This window comes from Lissotriton vulgaris, chromosome 1_1 (assembly GCF_964263255.1).
Source record: "Lissotriton vulgaris chromosome 1_1, aLisVul1.2, whole genome shotgun sequence".
Taxonomy (NCBI): Eukaryota; Metazoa; Chordata; class Amphibia; order Caudata; family Salamandridae; genus Lissotriton; species Lissotriton vulgaris.
Window position 1 is genome coordinate 1326045326 of NC_141685.1, and position 24017 is coordinate 1326069342.

General features: G+C 42.0%; 1 protein-coding gene across 4 annotated transcripts in view; it reads right to left on the reverse strand.

Moving 5' to 3' along the window:
* The window catches only part of LOC147749096 (retinol dehydrogenase 7-like), a 605822-nt gene that overhangs the window by 160560 nt on the left and 421245 nt on the right, over window positions 1–24017 (reverse strand). The window contains exon 2 of one of the 4 annotated variants that reach the window (XM_086966108.1): window positions 23376–23679. The exons of 1 other annotated variant lie outside the window; for it this stretch is intronic. In XM_086966108.1, coding sequence (XP_086822234.1) covers window positions 23376–23475 — 100 coding nt within the window. In that variant the 5' untranslated portion in view covers window positions 23476–23679. Of the gene's footprint in view, window positions 1–23375; window positions 23680–24017 lie in introns of those variants that run through there. 2 more of the 4 variants (XM_086966131.1, XM_086966118.1) reach the window with 2 other exon arrangements.

Genomic DNA, 24017 nt, shown 5'->3' on the forward strand with positions numbered 1-24017 from the left:
AGCATTTCTAATGGGGAATCCTGCAGAAGTCAAATACCCTCTTTGGGACCACAATTGTCCATAATCATGGACAACCCCAAATCCATACTGACTATCAGTCACTATGGTAACCCGTATTTCCTTTCCTAGTTCACATGCTCGAATCAAAGCAATCAATTCTGCTATTTGGGCAGAACGAATTCCTTTCAGACAAGATGCTTCCAGGACATCTGCCACTGTACATACAGCGTATGCAGCACTTAAAACACCCTCCTCTGTTCTCAGACACGAACCATCCACAAACATTACATAGTCTGACTCAGGCAATGGCTGATCTCTGATATCTGGTCTGGGTTTGGTACAATACTCAAGAACATCCAAACATTTGTGATTAACCTCATTTCTTACTTCAACTTCCATAACATCAGGTAACAATGTGGACAGGTTTATGTTTACACAACGTGAAATTGTCACATAGTCTGCTCCCAGAATCGTTTTTTCATATTTTGTCATTCTGTTATTCGTAAGGTACTGTGTTTTTGTTCTAGTGAGGAGAATCTCTACAGAATGAGGTACGTATACTCTCACAGGAAATCCCATCACTATTCCTTCACTTTTTTCCCAACTCACACTTGTACCTGCTACTGCTTTTAAGCAACCGGGCAAAGCTTTTGCAACTGGATCTAAAACAGCTGAGAAATATGCAATTGGTTTCCTTAATTTTCCATGTTCCTGAATCAATACTGACAATGCACACCCTTCTCGTTCACTGCAATAATGCTCAAATTCCTTTTCATAATCAGGCATTCCTAAAGCTGGCGCTTCACATAGACTTGTTTTTAGTTGTTCAAATCCTTCCATTTCAGTCGTATTCAGTACAATAGGATCTCTGATGTCTGCTTTAGTTAATCTCTGTAAGGGTTTTGCTATCAGTAAAAATCCACTAATCCACTGTCTGCAGTAACCAACCATTCCTAAGAACATTCTAACTTGTCTTTGTGTTTTTGGTGGTTGCATCCCTTGTATCATTTTGATTCTCTCTGCGGTAACTTGTCTAGTTCCTTTAGCAATCGTATGACCTAAGTATTGCACCTCTTTCTGACAAAATTGCAATTTCGATGAAGACACTTTATGTCCCTCTTCTGCCAAGTGATTTAATAATGCAAAAGTATCTGATATACATTCATCTTTTGTCTTTGATGCCACCAACAGGTCGTCAATATATTGAACCAATACGGATTCTACAGGCATGTTCAAACTTTCTAATGACTTCTTTAGCAATTGATTAACAATGGATGGACTCTCAGTATACCCCTGAGGAATTCGGCACCATGCCAAAATACAATCTCCAAACCCGAACGCAAATATTGGCTGTCTTTCTAGGTGCAATGGAACAGTAAAAAACGTGTTGCACAAGTCAATTAAAGTGTACCATTCTGCATCATGTGGAATCTGATATAGAATTACTGCTGGATTTAGTGCTATCGGACAACATGGGACAATGATCTTATTAACCTTTCTAAGGTCTTTTACAATCCTAAATGTTCCGTTTGGCTTTTTCAATCCCATTATCGGTGAATTACAAGGACTGCTTTCTGTTTCTCGTAAAATACCTTGTTCAATCATTTTATTTATTACTGGTGTTATTCCTTCAATTATTTCTGCTGTCATTTTATATTGGGGAATGTTTGGGTAACTCACTCCTTCTTTTACAGTCACTTTTACAGAATCTACATCTTTCATTAATCCAATATCTTCTCCCGTAAAATCCCACACTTGCTCTTTTTCTGCTTCTTTCAATTCCACAGGTATCTTTTCTCGATCAAACACAGGAAACAATTCATTCTTTTCTGACTCTATCATGGCCATAGTCATTTTGTACAAACTATCTTCATCTGGCGTTTGGAGCTCTATGCCATCTGGTGAACAGTATATGGCACAGTTCATCTTGCATAGAATGTCTATGCCTAACAGATTCACAGGACTGCTTTCGCACACCACAAATCGGTGCATTTCTTTGAAATTTCCAATTTCTACCTCAACTGGTTTTGTTAAAGAGGTCTGAATTTGTCTATTAGCTACACCTACAACCTGGATTTTCTCACCTGAGAGAGGAAGATTTTGAATTTCCACTGATCTAACAGTAGAACGGGTAGCATTAATGTCCACTAGGAAAGTTACTTTTACATCATTCACTTTTCCATTCACAAACGGACCAGACTGATCTACCTCGAGAGTGGCTCCTAGCACACACTCTTCTTCCTCTATCAGGCAACGTCAGAAACTATCATTCGACTCACTCCTGCCATCCTCTTGTAACCAATATTGCTGACTCACATTCACTCTGGGCGATCGGTTTACCTCCGCTGAATCCTGTTTCTGCACTGTATCTCTGCAGATTTACACTGTGTGGAAGTGGCGGTTGTGGCACCTGACTTTACTGAGTAACTAACTGCTGCTGCTGCTGTTGTGGTTGCTGTTGATTTACCTCATTCTGCACCTGCGGATTCAATGATGTATTTTCGGGATTAACTCTTGGTGGGCACTTACACTCTTTTCTCCAATGCCCTATCCTGCCGCAATCATGACAAGGATATTTTTTCTAAAGCTCATCTATATTCCCTACTAGTTTTGGTTTATTAAAATTTCCCTTCAATTTCCCTTGCCTCCCATCTGTATTTTTAGTCTCCAATTGTGCTGCTTGATGTTCTGCTACCTTTGCTTGAGCCCACATTGCCTTTTCTTTGAGTTTTCTTTGCTTAGCCTCTATTTTATCACTGCAATATTTTGCGTGTCTTAGTACTTCATCCACAGAGCATGTTTGCCATCCTATCAAATTATGTTTGATCACATCTCCTATCTCTGGTCTCAATCCAAACAAAAAACGATATACAAAATAACGCATATCTTTTTCATTTAGCTCTTCATAACCACTGTACTGCTTGAATACTAATAACAGTCTCTCATAAAATGCATGTACAGATTCTTTCGATTCCTGCAATGTCCTGTCAATTTTTACCCAATCTGTCTCTTTTGGTGGAATTTTATTTTTCAAGAACACTATTACCTGTTCATACTTCCGCATTACCTCGGGTCCAGGAGCACCTGTCACTCTATCTTGTGGATATTCAGTTTTCGGCCAATCCACTGTTATTTTGCATTCAGACCCTAGATCTGCTGATACCACTATGTCAAACAATCCATCTAGATCCTTCCATAATACTTTTGAAACTTTTACAGATCTGTCTACCCGTCGGTACCATTCTACTGGTTTTTCTCTAAATCTGGGAAAATTATTAGTGAATGATAATATGTCCTGCCTACTCCAAGGAACATGTACATACCCTCCTCCCGGTATTTCTCTCATGGGAAATTCCTTTACTACTGTTTCTTTCTCTCTCACAGGGAATGTTAATGTGGATTTATCACTGGCTTCTTTTTTCTTTGCCCATTTTGCTTTCTATTTGTTCACATCTCCCGATCTTCTTAGTAATACAATTAGTTATTTTATTTGAGTTAGTCTTCCTGCAGTATTCATGTTTTCAATGTCTTTTTTGGTAAAATCTACTCTATGAGGTTTCTGTAATGTTTTATTCTTCGTAAAATCTACATTCAATTCATTTGCTAATCCTTCCAATTGATCATGTATAGATTTCGCTTTCCAGGTAATCCTTTTACACATAAACATTAATTCATCGTCTTGATAGGTTTTTAATCTATCTGTCCCAATTGTTCCAATAATTAATTCTTCCATGTCAATCTTTAGTCTAACCACATCTAATACTTTTGGTTCATGCTCTTTTACTTTCAGAGTTTTAAGCCAATCACTTAATTCTTGTTCCGATGGTCCTACTGGAGTCTTTGTTAAATCTATTTTCCCTACATTTGTTTCAGGTGTTGCAGGATCAGATTCTGCTCCGGTTGAAAACTTATATGGTAGACTTTGATTAAAAATCAATTCAGGTGGTGTCACGTTACTGGTTCGTCTAATTTCACAAATCTGGATAAATCTTTTCTCATACCTTTTGTAAACTCTGATTTAAAGGAATCGTTAAAGTTGGTCCTTTTATTTTCTGATTTTCGAATACTGGAATTACAGGACCTATTGTTACTGGGAACGTTACAGCTTCTATATTTTTAGTAAGTTCCTGTATCTTTTCTGTCAATTCATTTGTTGAACGCACATATTCAGAAGTACTTGCTTGCTCTTCGGTTTGTCTCTCTACTCTGTCTACGCTCTTCCTAATCTCATCATTTTGTTTAGGAGTACCAGTAAGTCTGGTTTCTATCACTGGGGTGTTTGAATTATACCTCATTTCTACGCTTTCCGAAGACCTCTAAAATTTGAAAATCGTTTTGGGGTTTCAGTAAATCTATCCTCTATTGGTGGAGCATTTGGAGTGGTCCTTATAGAACCTGGTTGATATGGCGGTGGTCACCTATTTAATATCTCCTCCAGCACCGTATCCTCTAACTCATTCTCACCATAATCCTTTCTTCCTATCTCCACATTATTATTTTTCTCTGTGCATTTTCGCCTTTCCAATTCATCTACCAACCTAACCAGATACATTCCATCACACATGTCAGCATTTCTCCATCTTCGCATTCTACTCTCATGTGTTTATCCCCACAATCCACGTAATCTACCTTTTGGTCTTCGATGATTTTCCAATCTTTCTCGTTCTAATTCATGCATCTCATCTTCCCTTCCCACTCAACTAGTGCTTCAAATTGAGTTGGTCTAGGTCTCGGTTCAAGTTTCATCATATTTTCTCTCAAATTTCGTAGAACTGCCAAATTAAATGATCCTACTTCTGGAAATGCTAACGCACCATCATTTTTGGTATATCTAGCCCAATTCTCTAGCCAAAGGCATGTATGATAGCCATATTTTGACATCATATAGGAAGGAGGCGTTTTTGGCGGAGGAAGTAATTTTCCTTCTCTCGTTACTATCGCCTTGTCCTTCTTGAAAACATTTTTCAATTTCTGAAACCATGAAGGTTTCTCTTTTCCTTCTCCGTAATAAAACTCAATTTTTTCTCAAAACTTCCTGTCTACCAAAAGATCGCTCACTCTTCTCTATGCTGCTTCGTAACACCAACCTATCACAACGTGGGTCACACTATCTTACCAATTAGAACAAGATACGTTATTTTAGTGCTTCACCAATAATCTCACTGCTTTTTATGATGTACCAATCAGCCTTTACTATGTCTTGGTCACGTGGACTAATCACTGTGCAACACTTTTGACGTCAGTAGTGCTCCGGCTTCTGCAGCGCCGACTGACCCCTCCTTTACAAGGTTTATCAAGAAGCCGTATTTACACTTTTATACAACTCAATCGGTTAGTAACTACATAAAACAACTCCATTTGTCTGTTTCGCTAACCCAAAGTGATAGTTTTCTAAATCAAACAAGTATTCTGTATTTCCAGTAGACAGCGCTTACCTCTTCTCTACCACAGAATTTTACACTCGCCGATAAAGCAGCGCTTACCTCTACCTTTACCCATTCCACAAGCTCGGGTTAAGCTCTATTACTCTCTCAGCAGTAAGTTTTAAATCAGGATACACAATGATCCCTGTACTTGAAGGCTAAGATTTTATAGACTGTCCTCGCTATGCATTTATCCTTTCACACATAAAGTCCCTAAACTTATGATGTATGACGACAACATTTGTGATATACGACGATACCACTACTTTGAAACAGACTATGCGATGTGCGACTTCACTTGCCACACTTCCTCTGCCTGCAGACTGAGTGACCAGCTTCCCACACTTTCTGGAAGCCTTTTCAGACTAAATATATTGTAATACAAACTCAACAGATATTAGTCATAATTCTGTACATTAAATCCTGTATACATCGCTCTATACATTATCCTAGCTAATTCTATAGCAACCTATGCTCTGCTACCAAGGAATTTACTGATGCAGCGCTACTCCGGAAATAATTTGTACAACTCCATTACCTTTCCCTGAAGTATCAAATCATGCACTTATTCATCAGGGGGGCCCATAACACTGCGAATCATTCATACACACTTTCTCCCTACTTCATGGATCGGTATGAATCAAAGGAGAGCTGCTATATTATAGCGGAGTGTTTAAGTCAAACTAACTAGTTATAATGTATACATCTGCAGTTTTCTTTAATTTACCGTGGTTCATATCAACAAGAACATTTATTTCAACACACCACCATTGTTGGCGATAGATCTGCTAGTAAAAAATTAGGCATAAGGATGAACAAGACCAGCTTAATTCTTTATTTTTCAAATTTTAATTTAAAGAAAATTCTCCTAGCATAATTAGTTTTATTAACTTTAAATTCATTTATTGCAATTAGTTATGAGGAAAGATAAAGAATTTTAACTCGCATATTTATATTTCATTTAATTTTAAGTTCAAAGAAAATGAATTCAGTATTTGACATTTACAAGACATAAGTATTAGCAAAAGACAAAATAGTACCCAAATTCTATCTCCCTATTCACTCAAGCTATTTACCCTCATCTAAAGACTTCGTACTCATTTGAAAAAAGTTTAAAGTTGGAAAGTTTAAATTCTTACGCTCCAAGGAAATTCAGCATTCAGGCAGCATGTCAGGATACACAGATAGAAATCGAAAAGAGAGCTTTGTTCTAAACTCCTGACCTATTCTTTTATACCCTTTTCCCCTAGCTAAACTATCTAAATTCAGTAACATTTGGGGTCTCCGACGATTCTAATTGGTTGGTTCAAGGGGTGGATGAGCATATAAAAAACAACAGTTTGAAACAGAGGGTCTCAGGGCAGATTTAAAGACCACGACATAGACATAACCCCCAGTAAAGCACTAATGACAATACACCAAATGTCTATGGGTCTAACAGAACATCTTAGAGACCTGTTCGGGGTATGACCAATTTGTTTGGAAAGAAAGAAAGAGAAAAAGAAAAAAAGAAAAATACCAGTGTGCATTGCAGGCACAACATGGTATCACCAGGGTATAAAAAGTACCCATCAGTTCCCACACGGTACCGCCCTATACATAATTTGGGTTCTCCCTACACCAAGGAGAAAATGTTTGAAAACACTAGATGTTATGAGTGTTTGCTACCAGACCTTCGAGAATGGAGATAAAGGAATGGGAGGTACCAAAAACCAAGAGTGTTAGGGTAACTGGTATGCAGTTCGTGCAAAAGTGAAAATGTGAAATATAGTGCGTATGTACAATTGGAGAGTAGAGAGAAAAATATGTTTATTGGGTGTCTCTCAGAACTCAAAAAACACTACGGGAGAGGGGTCTAAGGGGAGTTGGCCCCTGGTGGACACCACCGCCTTGGGGATACCCACAACTCCCACACCCTATGTCTCAATTTCATCCGCCGCCCCAATTCTATGACGGCCAGGCTTTTTTAGGACAGGGCCGTGGCTGCAGCAGGGGCAGACGGAGAGGCCAACCCCTAGTTCAGGTACAATGGCAAGACGAACAAGATCCCCCAAACACTCGCAGCAACAAAAGAGGCCAGTAAGAATCATTCCAGGTAGTAATGAAGACCTGGTAGTTAACCTGAGCCCACGTACACTTACCTCCATTGAACATCAAGTCCTTAATAAAGGATTAGGATTTGTACCCACCTACAGTGGTGATGCTTTCCAGCTACGTGGAGAGGTTGAAAAATTCTTTCGTAAGGTTCGGCTCCATTTCTTCTTTTCTGAGAAAGATCAAGATCAGATTGAAACTACAACCAATACTGGTCTTAAAAAGAAATCCACTTTTATGCCCCTTCTCCAACAGGTACCACCTAAGGTAGGTGCCTTTGAGAAAGTGGTAATCTATGAGATCAGTTCTCTTAATCTGTCAGACAAAAACTCGTTTCAAAACCTGTCAAGAGCCGAAAAAGTGGCAATAGACACCCTCTCAAAGGACAAGGATATCACAATTAAACCCGCTGATAAGGGTGGTGCGATAGTCATTCTTGTCACCACCACTTATCGAGCGGAATGTCTGAGACAACTGGGTGATACCAATGCCTACACCCAGCTCAGCATTGATCCCACTAGTAGACTGACTACTGAGATCAAGAGTCTCGTGGAAGAGGCAAGTGCGGAGGGATGGATTACATCACAGGAAGCCCAATTCTTGGTCACTTCACATCCAGTGACTCCATATTTTTACACCCTGCCTAAAATACATAAACCATCAAGGCCACCACCCGGACGACCGATCATCTCAGGGATCGGGTCGCTTCTTGAACCCCTCTCATCTTTTGTTGATTTTTTCCTGAGACCGCTCGTGCGGACTATGCCCACCTACCTCCAGGATACTAAAGACGTCCTGCGTCTTTTGCCTGATGTGGAGTTCAACGTCGAGACTGACATTCTTGTTAGTTTCAACGTTGAATCTCTATACACCTGCATTCCGCAGGAGGAAACTTTTCAGGCTGTGAGGGGCCTTTTGGAAGCTAATACTCATGAAAGTATCACACCGATCAATTTCATTATGGAGCTAGCAAGACTTGCTATGACGGAAAACTTTTTCCAATTTGAAGACTCTCTGTACCTCCAGACATCAGGCACTTCTATGGGGAGCATTTTTGCCCCCAGCCTGGCAAATTTGTAGGTCAACAACCCGTATTACCAACAAACGGTGTTGTGGAAGAGATATATCGACGACGTGCTAGTAGTATGGCGTGGAGACACGGCTTCTATACTTGCATTCCAACGTTGGCTGAACTCTCAGAACCAATTCCTTAGGTTCACAGTGGAATATAGTGAGAAGGAACTTCCTTTTTCAGATCTACTCATTTTCCCCAAAGATGGTCACCTAGCAAGCAAACTGTATCGCAAGCCTATGTCTAGAAACTCTCTCCTAAGATTTGATAGCTATCATCCACGCTCTTTAAGAGAGAATTTGCCGTTCGGACAATTTTTGAGAGTTCAAAGGAACTGTTCCGAGAAATCAGACTTTAAAGATCAGTCTGAAGATCTATGCTCCAAACTGAAACAACGACTATACCCGAGTACTCTTGTCAGAAAATCATGCAAAAGGGCTTCCAATAACCCACGAGAAGTCCTGCTGGCCCCACCGGTGGAAAAACCTCCTTTGGAGAAATTAACCTTCGTTACCACTTTCAGCACTGTGTCTACTCAGGTTCAAAAGATCATACGGAGAAACTGGGGTATTCTTAATACTGCTGGCAAGGACATTCCACCTCCGCTGTTCTCTTTTAAGAGAAGTTCTAACTTAAAAGATGATTTGGTGCACACCAGACCCCGGTCCACACGCCGAGATTCCATTACAACACTCTGGAACCTTTCGCCAGTTCAAGGCCACCATCCGTGTGGCAATTACTCAGTGTGTCCTCAGACCAAGAAAACTCTTACAGTTGACATTGGCACCTCACGTCCATGGGTCCTTAAAAAACACACTAATTGCAATAGTGAAAGGGTGATATATTTGATCAGAAGTCCCTGGTCACTATGCTATGTTGGTATGACATCAAGGAAGGTTAAACTGAGAATCCAAGAACATAAGAGTACAATCAGGCGTAACAAACAGGCAACATGTCTTACTAACCATTTCATGACAATGAAACACTCTGCCGAAGACATGGAATGGCTAGCTCTGGAACAGCCGTTCATTCCTCACCATGTCAGTGACATCTCTCGATACCTGTTTATCAAGGAACAGAAATGGATTTTTAAACTTAAGTGTGACACCACAGGGTTGAACGATGATATCCCCTTTACCATCTAGCATTACTCACATGCCTTCGAAATTTGTAATTTCCTTATACAATCCAGCTTCTGACCACCTATAAATATATATATATATATATATATATATATATATATATATATATATTATACTATATATATCTTTTGTAGTTCTTGTTAGACATTTGTTTATTTGAGGGTCTGAAAAAACAATTTACACAGATCCTTATTGCTCCTACACACATTATCAACGTGCCATCACACATGGCCCTTAGTACGTTGAGTGGTCTTGTAATACATCTCTTTACTAACTACGGTGATTCTACAACCAACATTTTTTAGGGCTTGGTTTATATATGCAAGGTACGGTGGCAGAGAGCCTTGAAATGAATGTGGTCAAACTCTTAAGCGCTTGGTTGATATAGGCAATGTATGGTGGCAGAGAGCCATGGCAAATGAATGTGGTCCAATTAGGCCCCTTTTCTGGGCCTATGCTCACAATCTCATGTTTTTCCACCAACCTTACATAGACGGATAAGATACGGTGCTCCAACTCCTTTGTATTCTGTCTCGACCTGTTTTTCTTCAGTTTTCCGGTCTTTGGGACTTAACCAATCAAGGAACAGGTGGAAGGAGCTCGAAATTTGTTCACCGAAGTCCGCTAAATAAATATCACTTCAGTCTTTTGATATGCATTCTATAATGCAGGACAATTCTTGGGCTATGGATAAACGGCAAATAATAATAATTCTTTTCCTCCCCCTTGTTTTCGCTTTATTTGCTGCCCGACCGGTGATTCGGGTTTTGGTTATAACAACTACGGGGCGGGAGTAGGAGTCTGGAGGTGTCTCCTTGTTCATGACCAATGACGAAGCGGCAAGCCTTTTCCGTTTCCCTTTGTTGATTGGTTCACTGAGTTCCCAATCACAAGATAGAAGTGCATGCTCCCATTCTGGTCCGCAGTGTGCTTTTAACACCTAGCACATCGAAGGAGGAGTCTTGAGGTGTCTCCTCGTTTTTGACCAATGAGGAAGCGGCAAGCCTTGTCCGCTTCCCTTCGTTGATTGGTCCACTTAGTTCCCAATCACGAGACAGAAGCGCATGCTTCCATTCTGGTCCGCAGTGTGTCTTTAAACCTAACACATCGGTATGCCTGCTACCTTCCCCTTGGCTCAGAAGGTAGCATGAGGTACCGACGGACAGGTGGGTCTCTGGCATTTGACACGTCTTTTGCGAGGTGCTGGCCCTATAGCGGTTCCGCAAGAGGCGCGCCTTTGACAATTCGTTTTGGGGTACCATCTTCCAATACTATTTAAGATCCAGATAGCATCGCTCCAGAGTATAGAGAAAAGCATCTATAAATGATAAACAAGTCCACCTTTTTACAACTACGATATGGGGACTCTCTCACTTCATTTTTACGAGCTTATTCCTCGTCATTTCCCGCTGGGCTTTAGAGGTTCCTCTTTGCGTTGACTTTTTCTACTCAGAGTCATTTCTCTGAAGCCTATAAATTCAAAAAGTATAATAAATTATATGTTTTCTCCCTCTTATCTCTTTAGAGTGGGGCCTCTTTTTTAACCTGTGCAAGTGCCAGGCGAGGTGAGGCTATCTCCATATAAATTTATGGGTGAGTTTATTCAACTTTGAACCTGAAATGTGGACTATTTACATACTCATTTTATGGCTTCTGTTTACTACAACTATGTAATTACATTTGTTTTTGTTATAGGAGAGTTCTTTGTTCATGATGTTGAGACCATCATATAAATAATCTATTTCTGGTAGGTCATTTATTATTCCTTTTTCACTTTTGATAGTTGCAGTAGTGTAAATCCAACAGGTCCTGATGAAAGCCTTGTATGGCTGAAACATGTTGACCATTCTATTTTCACAACTGATAGTGATATTTGTTTAACACACTATCCTCACTCTGCTTTTAATCTTGCCAGTATGATGACCTCCCCTTAATAAAGTCATTTCTTGGCATCACACTAGGCAATCTTAACACACACACCCTTTCACCACTTCACAAAATTTCTTTTCAGCACTGCAACAATACTCCATCTTCAACCCACCTATACTTTTTTGCTGGCTCCCTATCACTGGTGGATCTGTCGCTAGTATTCCTCTACATACAATCAAGGAGGTACTTAGCGGATACCAGTTCTTAACAAAACCCAGATGACGAGACTCCGTCATTGGGTGGGCTGATGGGTATTATTTCACACTCTTCCTGCTCTCCTTACACAAACTACTTATGAATGTACTGGTTCTTTGTAGCTTTCTCTTTAGACCCTTAGCATCCCTGTTGTGTTTTTTGTCTCTCAGAACTTCCAAAGTTTAAACACAGTGCAAAACTGGAGCAGATTTAACCCCTTCGATGCTGATGACAAGCTCAGCTCGTCATCAGCCACGGGTGGCGTGTGCTGATGACGAGCTGAGCTCATCATGTAACGCGGTATTTTTTAAAATGCCGCACAGCGCAAAAATCACCGTAGCAGCGATGCGGTTAACAAATAACTGCTTATTTTAAATGATGGTCAACATGTTTCAGCATGTATGGATATAACTGTCCACTACTTTCATCAAGATCTTTTGCTTCGCTACTGCAAAAACGTGAGAAAAAATCAAAACCAACTCATAACCATATCACCTGATAGCTTAGGTCATGGGAAATCCTCCTCTTGAGAACTATTGAGTAGGAGGACAAGCGTCACCTCGCCTGGCTGCAGCTCAGGTAAGTGGAGCACCGCTCTGTCCGTCGGTTCTCCCGGCTTCCCTCAGAGCTGACTGGAAATGAGCATAACCTCATCATCTTATTACTTGACTTCCGCAGAGTCGGCTAAATGAATTTGAACATTGTCTTTAAGGTTACCAGTTCCATCGTGTCCTTTAAATTTTAATTTTAAGCTTTCTTCCCAGGGTTTACAATACGGATGTCCATTTTTATTGGCAGTCAGTCAGGGTTTCAGAGCACATCGTCCTTGACCTGTTCCGTTCAGCACAGTCAGCTCATACGCGTCTGCAGCTCCACTCAGCAAGCTCATGCATGCTTCACATTAATCTCGGAGTCATGGGAATCGTCCATCTTGGACTAGGCCTCACAGGCCACAACAGGAACTATTATAGAAACAAACACAATTGAACGTTAAATATTGAATTATAGCCCTTCTGTTTACCTCCCCCCTTACTAAGGTATCCCTGTTAGTTATTACCTAGGAAATAAAGCCGCATTTATGAGTAGTTTGCTCACCTGTCTTCATGTTTCTGCCACAAATAGACAAACAGTAAGCACATTTATGCCATTTTTGGTTAACTTATAGCTTTTGCGTTATTTTCAGATGTCACATTATCACTCAGTTAGTCGATTATGGTTGCGACAAGAGCAATTTAGTATCCCACGTGTATTTTGTGTGTGCATTCTATTCTATTTTGGTTAGTTTTTTCAAAACCACATGATTAGTTCATGTTACTGTTATGAGAAAGTAACTTCACGAGGGGTATACAAATTTTAGCTTTTTTACCTCGCTCCATCAATATACCCATGTATAACTTAGATGGCAGCAGTAAGTCTTTTGTTGTTTATTTCAAGCCCATAAAACATGAGTGTGCACCCAGTTAAAATGCAGTCAGATTGTGACATGATAAGATTGAGAACATCTAATCCAACACAGCTTCTCCTTTCAACCGCGCACTGGTTGCATCACATCCTTGTGTTTTGTTGTGTGCTTATGTCATTGCAGGACAGCGCACTGGATCGGAGGCTGTGTTACACAAGCGGGTATGGGTTTGAGGCATGGGGAACACAACATTTGCACTGTCATGTCACACCTGGCTGATATCACATGTCAATGTCATGTAAGTAAAATCAAAGTTCAGCAAGTAGCAATTGAAAAGTGGAGTCACAGAAGAGAGGGAGAGGAGCAACGTCAATGAAAAAGAAAGAAAGAGGGAGGGGGAAAAACAAGTACATCAGAACGACAGATAATTGCAGTGTAACCGCTCTTTGCTTTACTTACAAGTTAACTGAACCGAACCTCAGTCACTTCAATGGGATTATGGATGGGCACTCATCGCACAGAAGGGAGCGCACACTTTGTGGGAGCGTGCTGCTGCTGCCCTTCCGTCTTCAAGCTGGCAGCAGACACGAGACGAGGACAAGGTCAGGTCAGTCAGTAAATCAATCAGTGCACTGGCTGCAGGCAGCTCAGGTGAGAAAGAATTCCCGGAGCCTCTGGAGTGCTGCTCCACACAAGAGTTCAAAAGCACAGAGGTAGGGCGGCGGGTGGCTTCTGATGTCACCTTATGCTGTGACTATCACATTGGCCACACACAATTAACTGGAGAGGCAGGAGGTCACAGCCTGGTCAAGTGCAGGGCTTTTAGGTCACGCAGCTACGCTCGCACTTTTGTTTGCACGCTAATGGCCTGCAATCTCAGGAGCATGGGCATGGGAGACACTAAATTTCTGGGGGGGACAGGGACAACCTTGTGGACTTTCCAGTGACCATATACAAATCGCCCATTGTGTGACACCATACGCCCGTTAAACTTATACAATCACATAGTTATGAAGAGAAATATTGAGAAAGGAGGTCATGTTGTCACAGTCTGCAAATATGCTTTATTGTTATTTACATTCACAATAAAGAACAAATGGAAAATAAATATGTATATGACTCTTGCATCTTCATTCACCAAGAAAACACAGTGGTCAAGCCATGGGTCTTACCTTTTCCTGATATTGCTCTCAGGTATATTAGTCCACTTGGTTAAGCTGATGTAATGAAAGACTACACATCCAAGGATGTACTATTGTGCTTAAGAAAAGTTAGGGACTACAAAATAGTGTTCTTCCTGATACAGTGTCATCTGGTAGCTTTATTAGGCTTCATTAGTAAAATATCAAGGCACAGGGAAAGTGCCAGATGCAGGCCGTGATTGATCATTTCAAGCCCCAATTCCCATCTGAGCCAACTGTGATCTGCGACTGCCGCGCTTAACCCCACGATCAAACTCTGATAATACTCCAGTTTGTGGGGCCTTGACATTCAAAACATAATAAGCTGAAAGCAGTCGTCAGAGGGGGGGGGGGGGGGTAGGAGAACTATGGGCAGAGAATCAGAGGCCTCGAATGAAGTAACCTGAGGATTAGATTTATGGGCAGAGCCAGAGGTGTGGCCAGAAAGAGCAAAACTTCCCTATTTTTAGCATTTGTTTGGCATTTCACTGACCAGTTACAAACGTCTATGCTATCTAATTCAACCAATAGACTCACATGCTTATTTAAGGTTTAATACGAGTTATTGACATTAAAATACATTCACAAAGTGGGATATGTTTCCAATCACAGAATGTCCCAAATATGCTTAAAAGTGGACTCACAAGCCATTTGTGTCTGAGCCAAGCAGTTTCTGCCATCAGTAGTTTTCCCTTTTCAGCAGTTCAAATATGTGTAGCAAAATATTCTAGTTTGCAAATGTTTTTCACATAATTCTAGTAGTACCAAATTTGCCACATAATTCATCATCTGCTGCATATTCTGACAATTGTAACTAAAAAATGGTTTGTAGCTCACGCGGACCAAACATTACTGATAAAATGTGACTTATGTTGCTGCAAAGTGGGGGGGCCTTTGTAAAGGTTGACCGGACACCTTTCTCATTGCTGCATTTGTATGTTACACTGGTATTAACGAGGCAAAATCTTTGCAGAGACTGTAGGCATGTGCATACATTTCCAAATTCACTGGAAGTAGCTTATTTCTTAACATAATAATTGTTCGCCTAAATTAAGAACTTTAACCAAAACTAAAGTCTTGTGTTTTTCACATGTATTATAAAAAAACATGTATTGTGTGACACAGAACATATCCCATCACAACAGCATCTTCGTTTTCTGGATCATTCTATTCAGCTGATTTTGTTGCTGTTTCACTATTAGTAATTCGCCCCCCCCCCCCCATCTCCCCGATTTCACTGTCATGTCATACCTGTGAAGTAAATCCCATTAAGTACGGAATGGCTAGATTCACTGTTGTCTAAGCTGCATGCCAATGCATTTAGTTCATGGCAGCCCCAACCCACATGGCTAGGCTTCACCTTTACCCATAGCTTAATCAATCAGAGCTCTCTTTGTGCAAAGTAAACCACACTTTAACGTGCTCGGTGGAATCTGGGGGCCCTTTGTTAGCTACACCTAGGGGCAGATTCAAGGACATATTTCTCCCACCGTTAGATTGTTGCTCAGCAAAGGAGAACGCCTCCACCGAAAGCTCACCTCTTGAAGGGGAGAATTTCACATTTCTTTTAATTTTAAACCACCAAACTGCGAGTCTTTTCAAATACTGCAAACGTCTGAAGACATTTAAGAGTTGTTGAACATTAAATAGCAAGCACCGGATTTCTAGCCACAGACAATCTAAATGTAATTTTACGCTCCGCAAATAAATATCAGATTTAAATATTAGGGCAAGAAAAGTGAAAAGCTTTGAATGACCGAAATATTATCTGACCTAGCTAATGTTTTAATGACAGTCAAGGGTCGTCTGGACGAGCACTGAGTTCCTCTTCCAGAGACAGGCTTTGCAGATTATTATTATATTTCTTATATAGCACCAGAATCGACCCCCAAAGGGGTATCTCCGCGCTTGCCTTGGGAACCCGTCCTGGTTTTTCCCTGTGAGATAGCCCCTACAGGGCATCCCCAAGGTGAAAGCCAGGCATCCCGCCGCGGGGGGGCCGTTGTGGAGATTAAGCAAGCTTAATGCCCAGAGTTGCAGAGTGTGAACCCATGATTAGGTCAGCACCGAAGCAAGAATTATCGAATCCGTGGACATTTGAGCTCAACACCCTGCCGTGTCAGGAATCAAACCCTGGTCCCGGGTCTGACCTCTGCTTCAGGGTCTGCCTGCTCTAACCAGTGAGCCACGCTTCTCCACAGATGAAGCCAGGCTAGCAGCAGCCCTGCTTTTCTCTGCATTGATGTGTCGCCACAGTGCCTGTCTGAGAGATGGAGATCAAGTTATCACCAGCCCCAATTCCCAATCAAGTTAACGTTCACTTCATAAACTAGCCGGCCCAAAATGTTAAGTACACACGTTTGACCCAAAGGAGGCAGAGCTCTGCAGATCGTTAAATACGTTGCGCTTTGTGAGGCAGCCGGCTGCGCTGAAAAGTATCCTGGGAGTGTCTTTTAAAAACAAGCATTGGAAATGCAATAGGTCTCGCATTAGAAAAGTTGGAGCTATTGGTCTTGTAAATGACAAATATATTATTTGTGTGTTGGTTTTTAAAATAGCTAAATTCTTAGCTTTGTCATTTACAATGCCAATAGTTATAACTTTCGCGAATGTGACACCTATAGCATTTGTAATGCAACACGTTTTGTATGTACGTGACTTAGATGGCAGCTCTGGTCGTTAGGCCACATCTCTAGAGAGATGTACGAAGTACTGAGGAAGACAAGATAAACTGCACTTCAATAATGATGTCGAAATTAAGTTAGTACCTCTTTGATCGGTTTACTGCATGAGTGTGGCTGTTGTTTTAGCGGATGCACATGTATAATAAGTGAGAGCTAGTTAGACCTTTCAGTGCGTCCAGACACTAAAACACACAACCTGAATATTTTCTAAATTTGCAAAGAGCGATGTGTTTGGCTTCATGGTGACAGGCTTTAATCCTAGTGGGTCCACTTAACCATTTATCCTTCAGAGGTCGGACATAGTGCATTGAGTTGTGTAATTGCAAACGTCTGTTATTTGAACACCAAGACACCCGAAGCTGAACATGCGCTTTACGTTATAACACAGCCTTCTACCAGTCTATTTAACTTTTCGTTCGGAACTAAGCACGTCCTTTTGTAATGTAACGGTTCCTATTGTGAAGCGCTCTGACACCTTCAGGTAAAGTTAGCTCTATATCATAAATAAATGCAAAATGCTAAGGTTTTGTTTAGAAGTCTGAGTTCTGCTAATAGCACACGGTCTGCGTCCATTCGCATTAGTTCCACTTATTTTCAAGCAGTATTGGAGTTTGGACTGACTTTTAGGCACTGCGACCAAGGACATTGTGCAGCAGTTGGTACTGAAGCACATCTAGTTTGTATCAATAAAAAAATGTAAGTTCTGCTGTCTGTGGTCAGAGGAGCAGAACCGAGGAAATTCTGCTGACTGGGCACTGCCTTTCACCTTCCTTTTGAAGGAACCAACACCCACATGCATCAAGCAGAATTGCATTCACATACGGTGCGAATCGCAAAATTCGGCCGTTTGTGAATGCAATTTCCTTTTTCGAGATGCATCATGTAAAAAGGAATTTTTCGCAATTTTAGAAATCGCAATTTGAATTGCGATTCCTTAAAAAATCGCTAATTCAAGGAATCGCAAAACATTTCCAAAAAAAGTGTATGCATCAAAATTCGCAAATAGCGATTTTGTAAGGAATCACATTTAAGAGTTCTTAAATTTAGAAGTACTGGGAGCAGGTGGTAAAAAAATGTTTTCTGGGAAAACATGTGAAACCAATTTGTAGGGTACTTAAGGGGTTCCACAGTTGAGCCAGACCTCTTTGAGGATGGCAGCAGTCATTGTCCTGGCACGTAGGTGGAGGTTGAGAGCAGCAGGAAGGAGAACGAGGATGCTTAGTGAAAGGATATTTAGATTATGCATCACTTTGTTTGGCCAGACACAGGCTGAAATATATGATAAGTATAGGCTTAATGCTGACTCCATTTTGGATCTCATTGCTGAATTAGACCCTATTTTGCATAGAGAAACACGTAGGACCCTAGCCATACCCACCCATGTACAGGTGTTACGTTCTCTGCACCTTCTAGCCTCTGGGTCCTTCCAGGGAGTCATAGCTTTTGCTGGTGGGGTCTCACAGAGCGCACTTTCTAGATTTTTTAATGATTTCCTAAATGCAATGTTGAAAAGGATACGTCATCACATTTCTTTCCCAAAAACTCAGCAGGAATTGATGGAAACAAAGTTAGACTTTTATAACATGGCTAATTTTCCTCATGTCATAGGCTGCGTAGATGGCACACATGTTCCCATTTGTCCCCCATCTCTGAATGAGTATATTTTTCGCAACAGAAAGAATTATCACTCTTTAAACATCCAAATCATTTGTAATTCAAAATCACTCATCACAGATTTAGTTTCAAGTTACCCTGGGAGTGCCCATGACTCTTACATTTTCAAACATAGTGCCATCCATGGTCGACTGTTGTCAGGAGAATTTGGAGATGGATATTTGCTTGGTAAATACTGTTCTTTTTCCTAATCTTCATTTACTTCATATGCAGTCACATGTGATATGTTAACTGCATTTCTACCATTTGATACCCCCATAGGTGATAGTGCATATGGTGTGAGATCATATATACTTACACCATACCTCAATCCAGCAACCCGTAAAGAACAGCACTACAACCATGCCCATATATCCACCCGAAATGTCGTAGAGAGGACCTTTGGGGTAATGAAGTCTAGGTTTCGGATACTGCACAAAACTGGTGGAGCACTGCAATATCGTCCTGAGGTGTGCTGCAAAATAGTCGCAAAAAACACAGTTGATGGACAGAATGCAGAACAATGTCTTACATTCACCCCAGTACAAAGATCTGGGCCTAAATCCATAGTTTTTTTGCATTCCACACCACCCTAGGTCAGACAATGGCTATATGCAAATCAGCCTTGACCCTGTGCCTCATGGGAACAGTCCAGCCCGAACTACCAAGCCATGTCTTTCCTAGACCGGAATCAAGCATCCAAGGACCGGTTTCTGGCTATCAGCCTTCTTCAGCCTGGATAGCTTGACTCCAGTGATGTGGAGAGCCTGGGACTCACGTCTGAGCATACCCAGCCCACTCGGGGTGAAAATTGCAAAAAACACAGTTGATGGACAGAATGCAGAACAATGTCTTACATTCACCCCAGTACAAAGATATAGGCCAAAATCCATCGTTTTTTTGCACTCCACACCACCCTAGGTCAGACAATGGCTATATGCAAATCAGCCTTGAACCTGTGCCTCATAGGAACAGTCCAGCCCGAGCTACCAAGCCATGTCTTTCCTAGACCGTAATCAAGCATCCAAGGCCCGGTTTCTGGCTATCAGCCTTCTTCAGCCTGGATAGCTTGAATCCAGTGATGTGGAGAGCCTGGGACTCACGTCTGAGCATACCCAACCCCCTCAGGGTGAAAATTGCAAAAAACACAGTTGATGGACAGAATGTAGAACAATGTCGTACATTCACCCCAGTACAAAGATCTGGGCCTAAATCCATCATTTTTTTGCACTCCACACCACCCTAGGTCAGACAATGGCTATATGCAAATCAGCCTTGACCCTGTGCCTCATGGGAACAGTCCAGCCCGTACTACCAAGCCATGTCTTTCCTAGACCGGAATCAAGCATCCAAGGACCGGATGCTCTGTCCATCACCACCCCCTTTTGTACCGCTTTTGGCCGCCATAAGTGTGGCAGGGTATGCTCAGACGTGAGTCCCTTGCTCACTTTGCCACTGGATTCAAGCAAGCCGGGCTGAAGACGGCTGGAATGCCAGAAACCGGTCCTCGGAAGCTTGTTTCCGGTCCAGGGAAGACATGGCTTGGCAGTTCGGGCTGGACTGTTCCTATGAGGCACAGGGTCAGACTGATTTGCATGTAGCCATGTCTGAACTGGGGTGGCAGAGTGGGCTAAAGAACGGTGATGGATTAAACCCAGATCTTTTGACTGGGTGTGAGTGTTTGATTGATCCGGATGCTCCATCCATCACCACCCCCTTTTGTACCGCTTTTGGCTGCCATAAGTGTGGCAGGGTATGCTCAGACGTGAGTCCCTTGCTCACTTTGCCACTGGATTTAAGCAAGCCGGGCTGAAGACGGCTGGAATGCCAGAAACTGGTCCTCGGAAGCTTGTTTCCGGTCCAGGGAAGACATGGCTTGGCAGTTCGGGCTGGACTGTTCCCATGAGGAACAGGGTCAGACTGATTTGCATATAGCCATGTCTGAACTGGGGTCGCAGAGTGGGCTAAAGAACGGTGATGGATTAAACCCAGATCTTTTGACTGGGTGTGAGTGTTTGATTGATTCGGATGCTCCCTCCATCACCACCCCCTTTTGTACCGCTTTTGGCCGCCATAAGTGTGGCAGGGTATGCTCAGACGTGAGTCCCTTGCTCACTTTGCCACTGGATTCAAGCAAGCCGGGCTGAAGACGGCTGCAATGCCAGAAACTGGTCCTCGGAAGCTTGTTTCCGGTCCAGGGAAGACATGGCTTGGCAGTTTGGGCTGGACTGTTCCCATGAGGCACAGGGTCAAACTGATTTGCATACAGCCATGTCTGAACTGGGGTGGCAGAGTGGGCTAAAGAACGGCGATGGAGTAAACCCAGATCTTTTGACTGGGTGTGAGTGTTTGATTGATTTGGATGCTCCGTCCATCACCACACCCTTTTGTACCGCTTTTGGCCGCCATAAGTGTGGCAGGGTATGCTCAGATGTGAGTCCCTTGTTCACTTTGCCACTGGATTCAAGCAAGCCGGGCTGAAGACGGCTAGAATGCCAGAAACTGGTCCTCGGAAGCTTGTTTCCGGTCCAGGGAGGACATGGCTTGGCAGTTCGGGCTGGACTGTTCTCATGAGGCACAGGGTCAGACTGATTTGCATATAGCCATGTCTGAACTGGAGTGACAGAGTGGGCTAAAGAACGGTGATGGATTAAACCCAGATCTTTTGACTGGGTATGAATGTTTGATTGATTCGGATGCTCCATCCATCACCACCCCCTTTTGTACCGCTTTTGGCCGCCATAAGTGTGGCAGGGTATGCTCAGACGTGAGTCCCTTGCTCATTTTGCCACTGGATTCAAGCAAGCTGGGCTGAAGATGGCTGGAATGCCAGAAACCGGTCCTCGGAAGTTTGTTTCCGGTCCAGGGAAGGCATGGCTTGGCAGTTCGGGCTGGAATGTTCCCATGAGGCACAGGGTCAGACTGATTTGCATATAGCCATGTCTGAACTGGGGTGGCAGAGTGGGCTAAAGAACGGTGATGGATTAAACCCAGATCTTTTGACTCGGTGTGAGTGTTTGATTGATACGGATGCTCTGTTCATCACCACCCCCTTTTGTACTGCTTTTGGCCGCCATAAGTGTGGCAGGGTATGCTCAGACGTGAGTCCCTTGTTCACTTTGCCACTGGATTCAAGCAAGCCGGGCTGAAGACGGCTGGAATGCCAGAAACCGGTCCTTGGAAGCTTGCTTCTGGTCCAGGGAAGACATGGCTTGGCAGTTCGGGCTGGATTGTTCCCATGAGGCACATGGTCAGACTGATTTGCATATAGCCATGTCTGAATTGGGGTGGCAGAGTGGGCTAAAGAACGGTGATGGATTAAACCCAGATCTTTTGACTGGGTGTGAGTGTTTGATTGATTCGGATGCTCCGTCCATTACTACCCCCTTTTGTACCGCTTTTGGCCGCCATAAGTGTGGCAGGGTATGCTCAGGCATAAGTCCCTTGCTCACTTTGCCACTGGATTCAAGCAAGCTGGGCTGAAGACGGCTGGAATGCCAGAAACTGGTCCTCGGAAGCTTGTTTCCGGTCCAGGGAAGACATGGCTTGGCAGTTCGGGCTGGACTGTTCCCATGAGGCACATGGTCATACTGATTTGCATATAGCCATGTCTGAACTGGGGTGGCAGAGTGGGCTAAAGAATGTTGAGGGATTAAACCGAGATCTTTTGACTGGGTGTGAGTGTTTGATTGATTCGGATGCTCTGTCCATCACCACCCCCTTTTGTACCGCAAAATAGTCGCAGCATGTGCCATGCTGCACAACATAGCCACAAGGAGAGGCTTGGAACTGGATTTAGATGGCATGCTACCAAATATTGACTCAAATTTAATTCAAATCATAAAGGCAGTAATGAGAAACAAAGTTCACATTAATGCATGAAAATTGTAAATGATATAATCATGTAGCTATGACTTTCATCAGTCTCTGGCCATTATTTCCATGATGTCAGTCCTTCAGAAGGCAGTCCATTCATGACTTTATTTTCTTCCTCTCACACCTAATGCTTTGCATTTTGCATTTCTCTGAGCTGAGGATGAGTAACTTTTTGGTTCAAGATGTCTTGAACTGCGGCGTTCAGCAACTGTATCAGATTTGGATTCACAACTGGGTTTAGCACTCTCATCATTTTTGCCCCCTTGTACTGATAGAGGCACACTCATGTCTTCCTGCATGACATCGTTTGAAATTTTGTTTGACATCATCCCTTCTGAAAGCTTACTACAACATTTCATTAATTCCTTTTGCATGCACAGTATATTAGTTATCATTTTAGCATTGGTGTTGCACAAGCAATGTATTACTCTAGTGTAAGTGTGCATGCTAGACATTAATCTCAAGTGCCTATTGCAATTGGCAATGTTCTGTGCTTGTATAGCTTCACACATGGTTTCCATGGCTGTTGCCATGCGGTCCAGTTTGTTACTTGATGCCATATGTGCATTTTCAATCACATTTGTCAACTTCATAAGACTGTTACTCGTGCTACTGATGTCTTGACTGATATAATTGAGTTTGCCCTTCATTACCCTGATATCTTTGCCTTGCAGCCTTTGAACTTTCAGGAGCTTTCTTTCAACTACACTAGCCTGGTACTCACCTTGCGAGGATGATCTCTGGTTTGCTGAACGTGCCCTTCTTCTGTAAAATTGTTGCAGTCTACTACTCCGACTCATTTTTGTCTGTTGAATGGCATTCATTTCAACTGCTTACTGCATATGTGCTTGTGCATTGGGCTCTTCTTCAGTGTCTAAGTCTTGCATTTGCTGCACTCTTTTCCTTGTTTTTTTTCTGGAAACTGTGGGTGAGGAATCAGGATGTCATTTCATTTTGTGCTGGTGTGTTCTCCCAATCAGTATTGACAGTGTTGCCCTGTTCAATTGTTTCACCCTCATTTTCTTTATCTATGAAAGAAAAATGTATGTAATCTTTACTTTTAATATGTAAATTTTACTTTATTGTGAAAATATGCATTTTTGTTTCAAAATTAAACATCTACTTTGCTTACAAAAGTGTACTGACAGATGTGATGATTAAGTTTGCTTTGGGAAATCATAATCATCAGAATGTTTTTTTACATATGGTGAAAAAAACTGTATCTCCCATGATGCATTTCTTCAATGCTATATTATGACTATTTCTCCAAACCTCTTTGTATGCTCTTAAAGTTAGATGATGGTGATTACTTAAATCATTTACAGAAGAATTAAAAGGCAGCTACACTCTGATACATATTTATAAT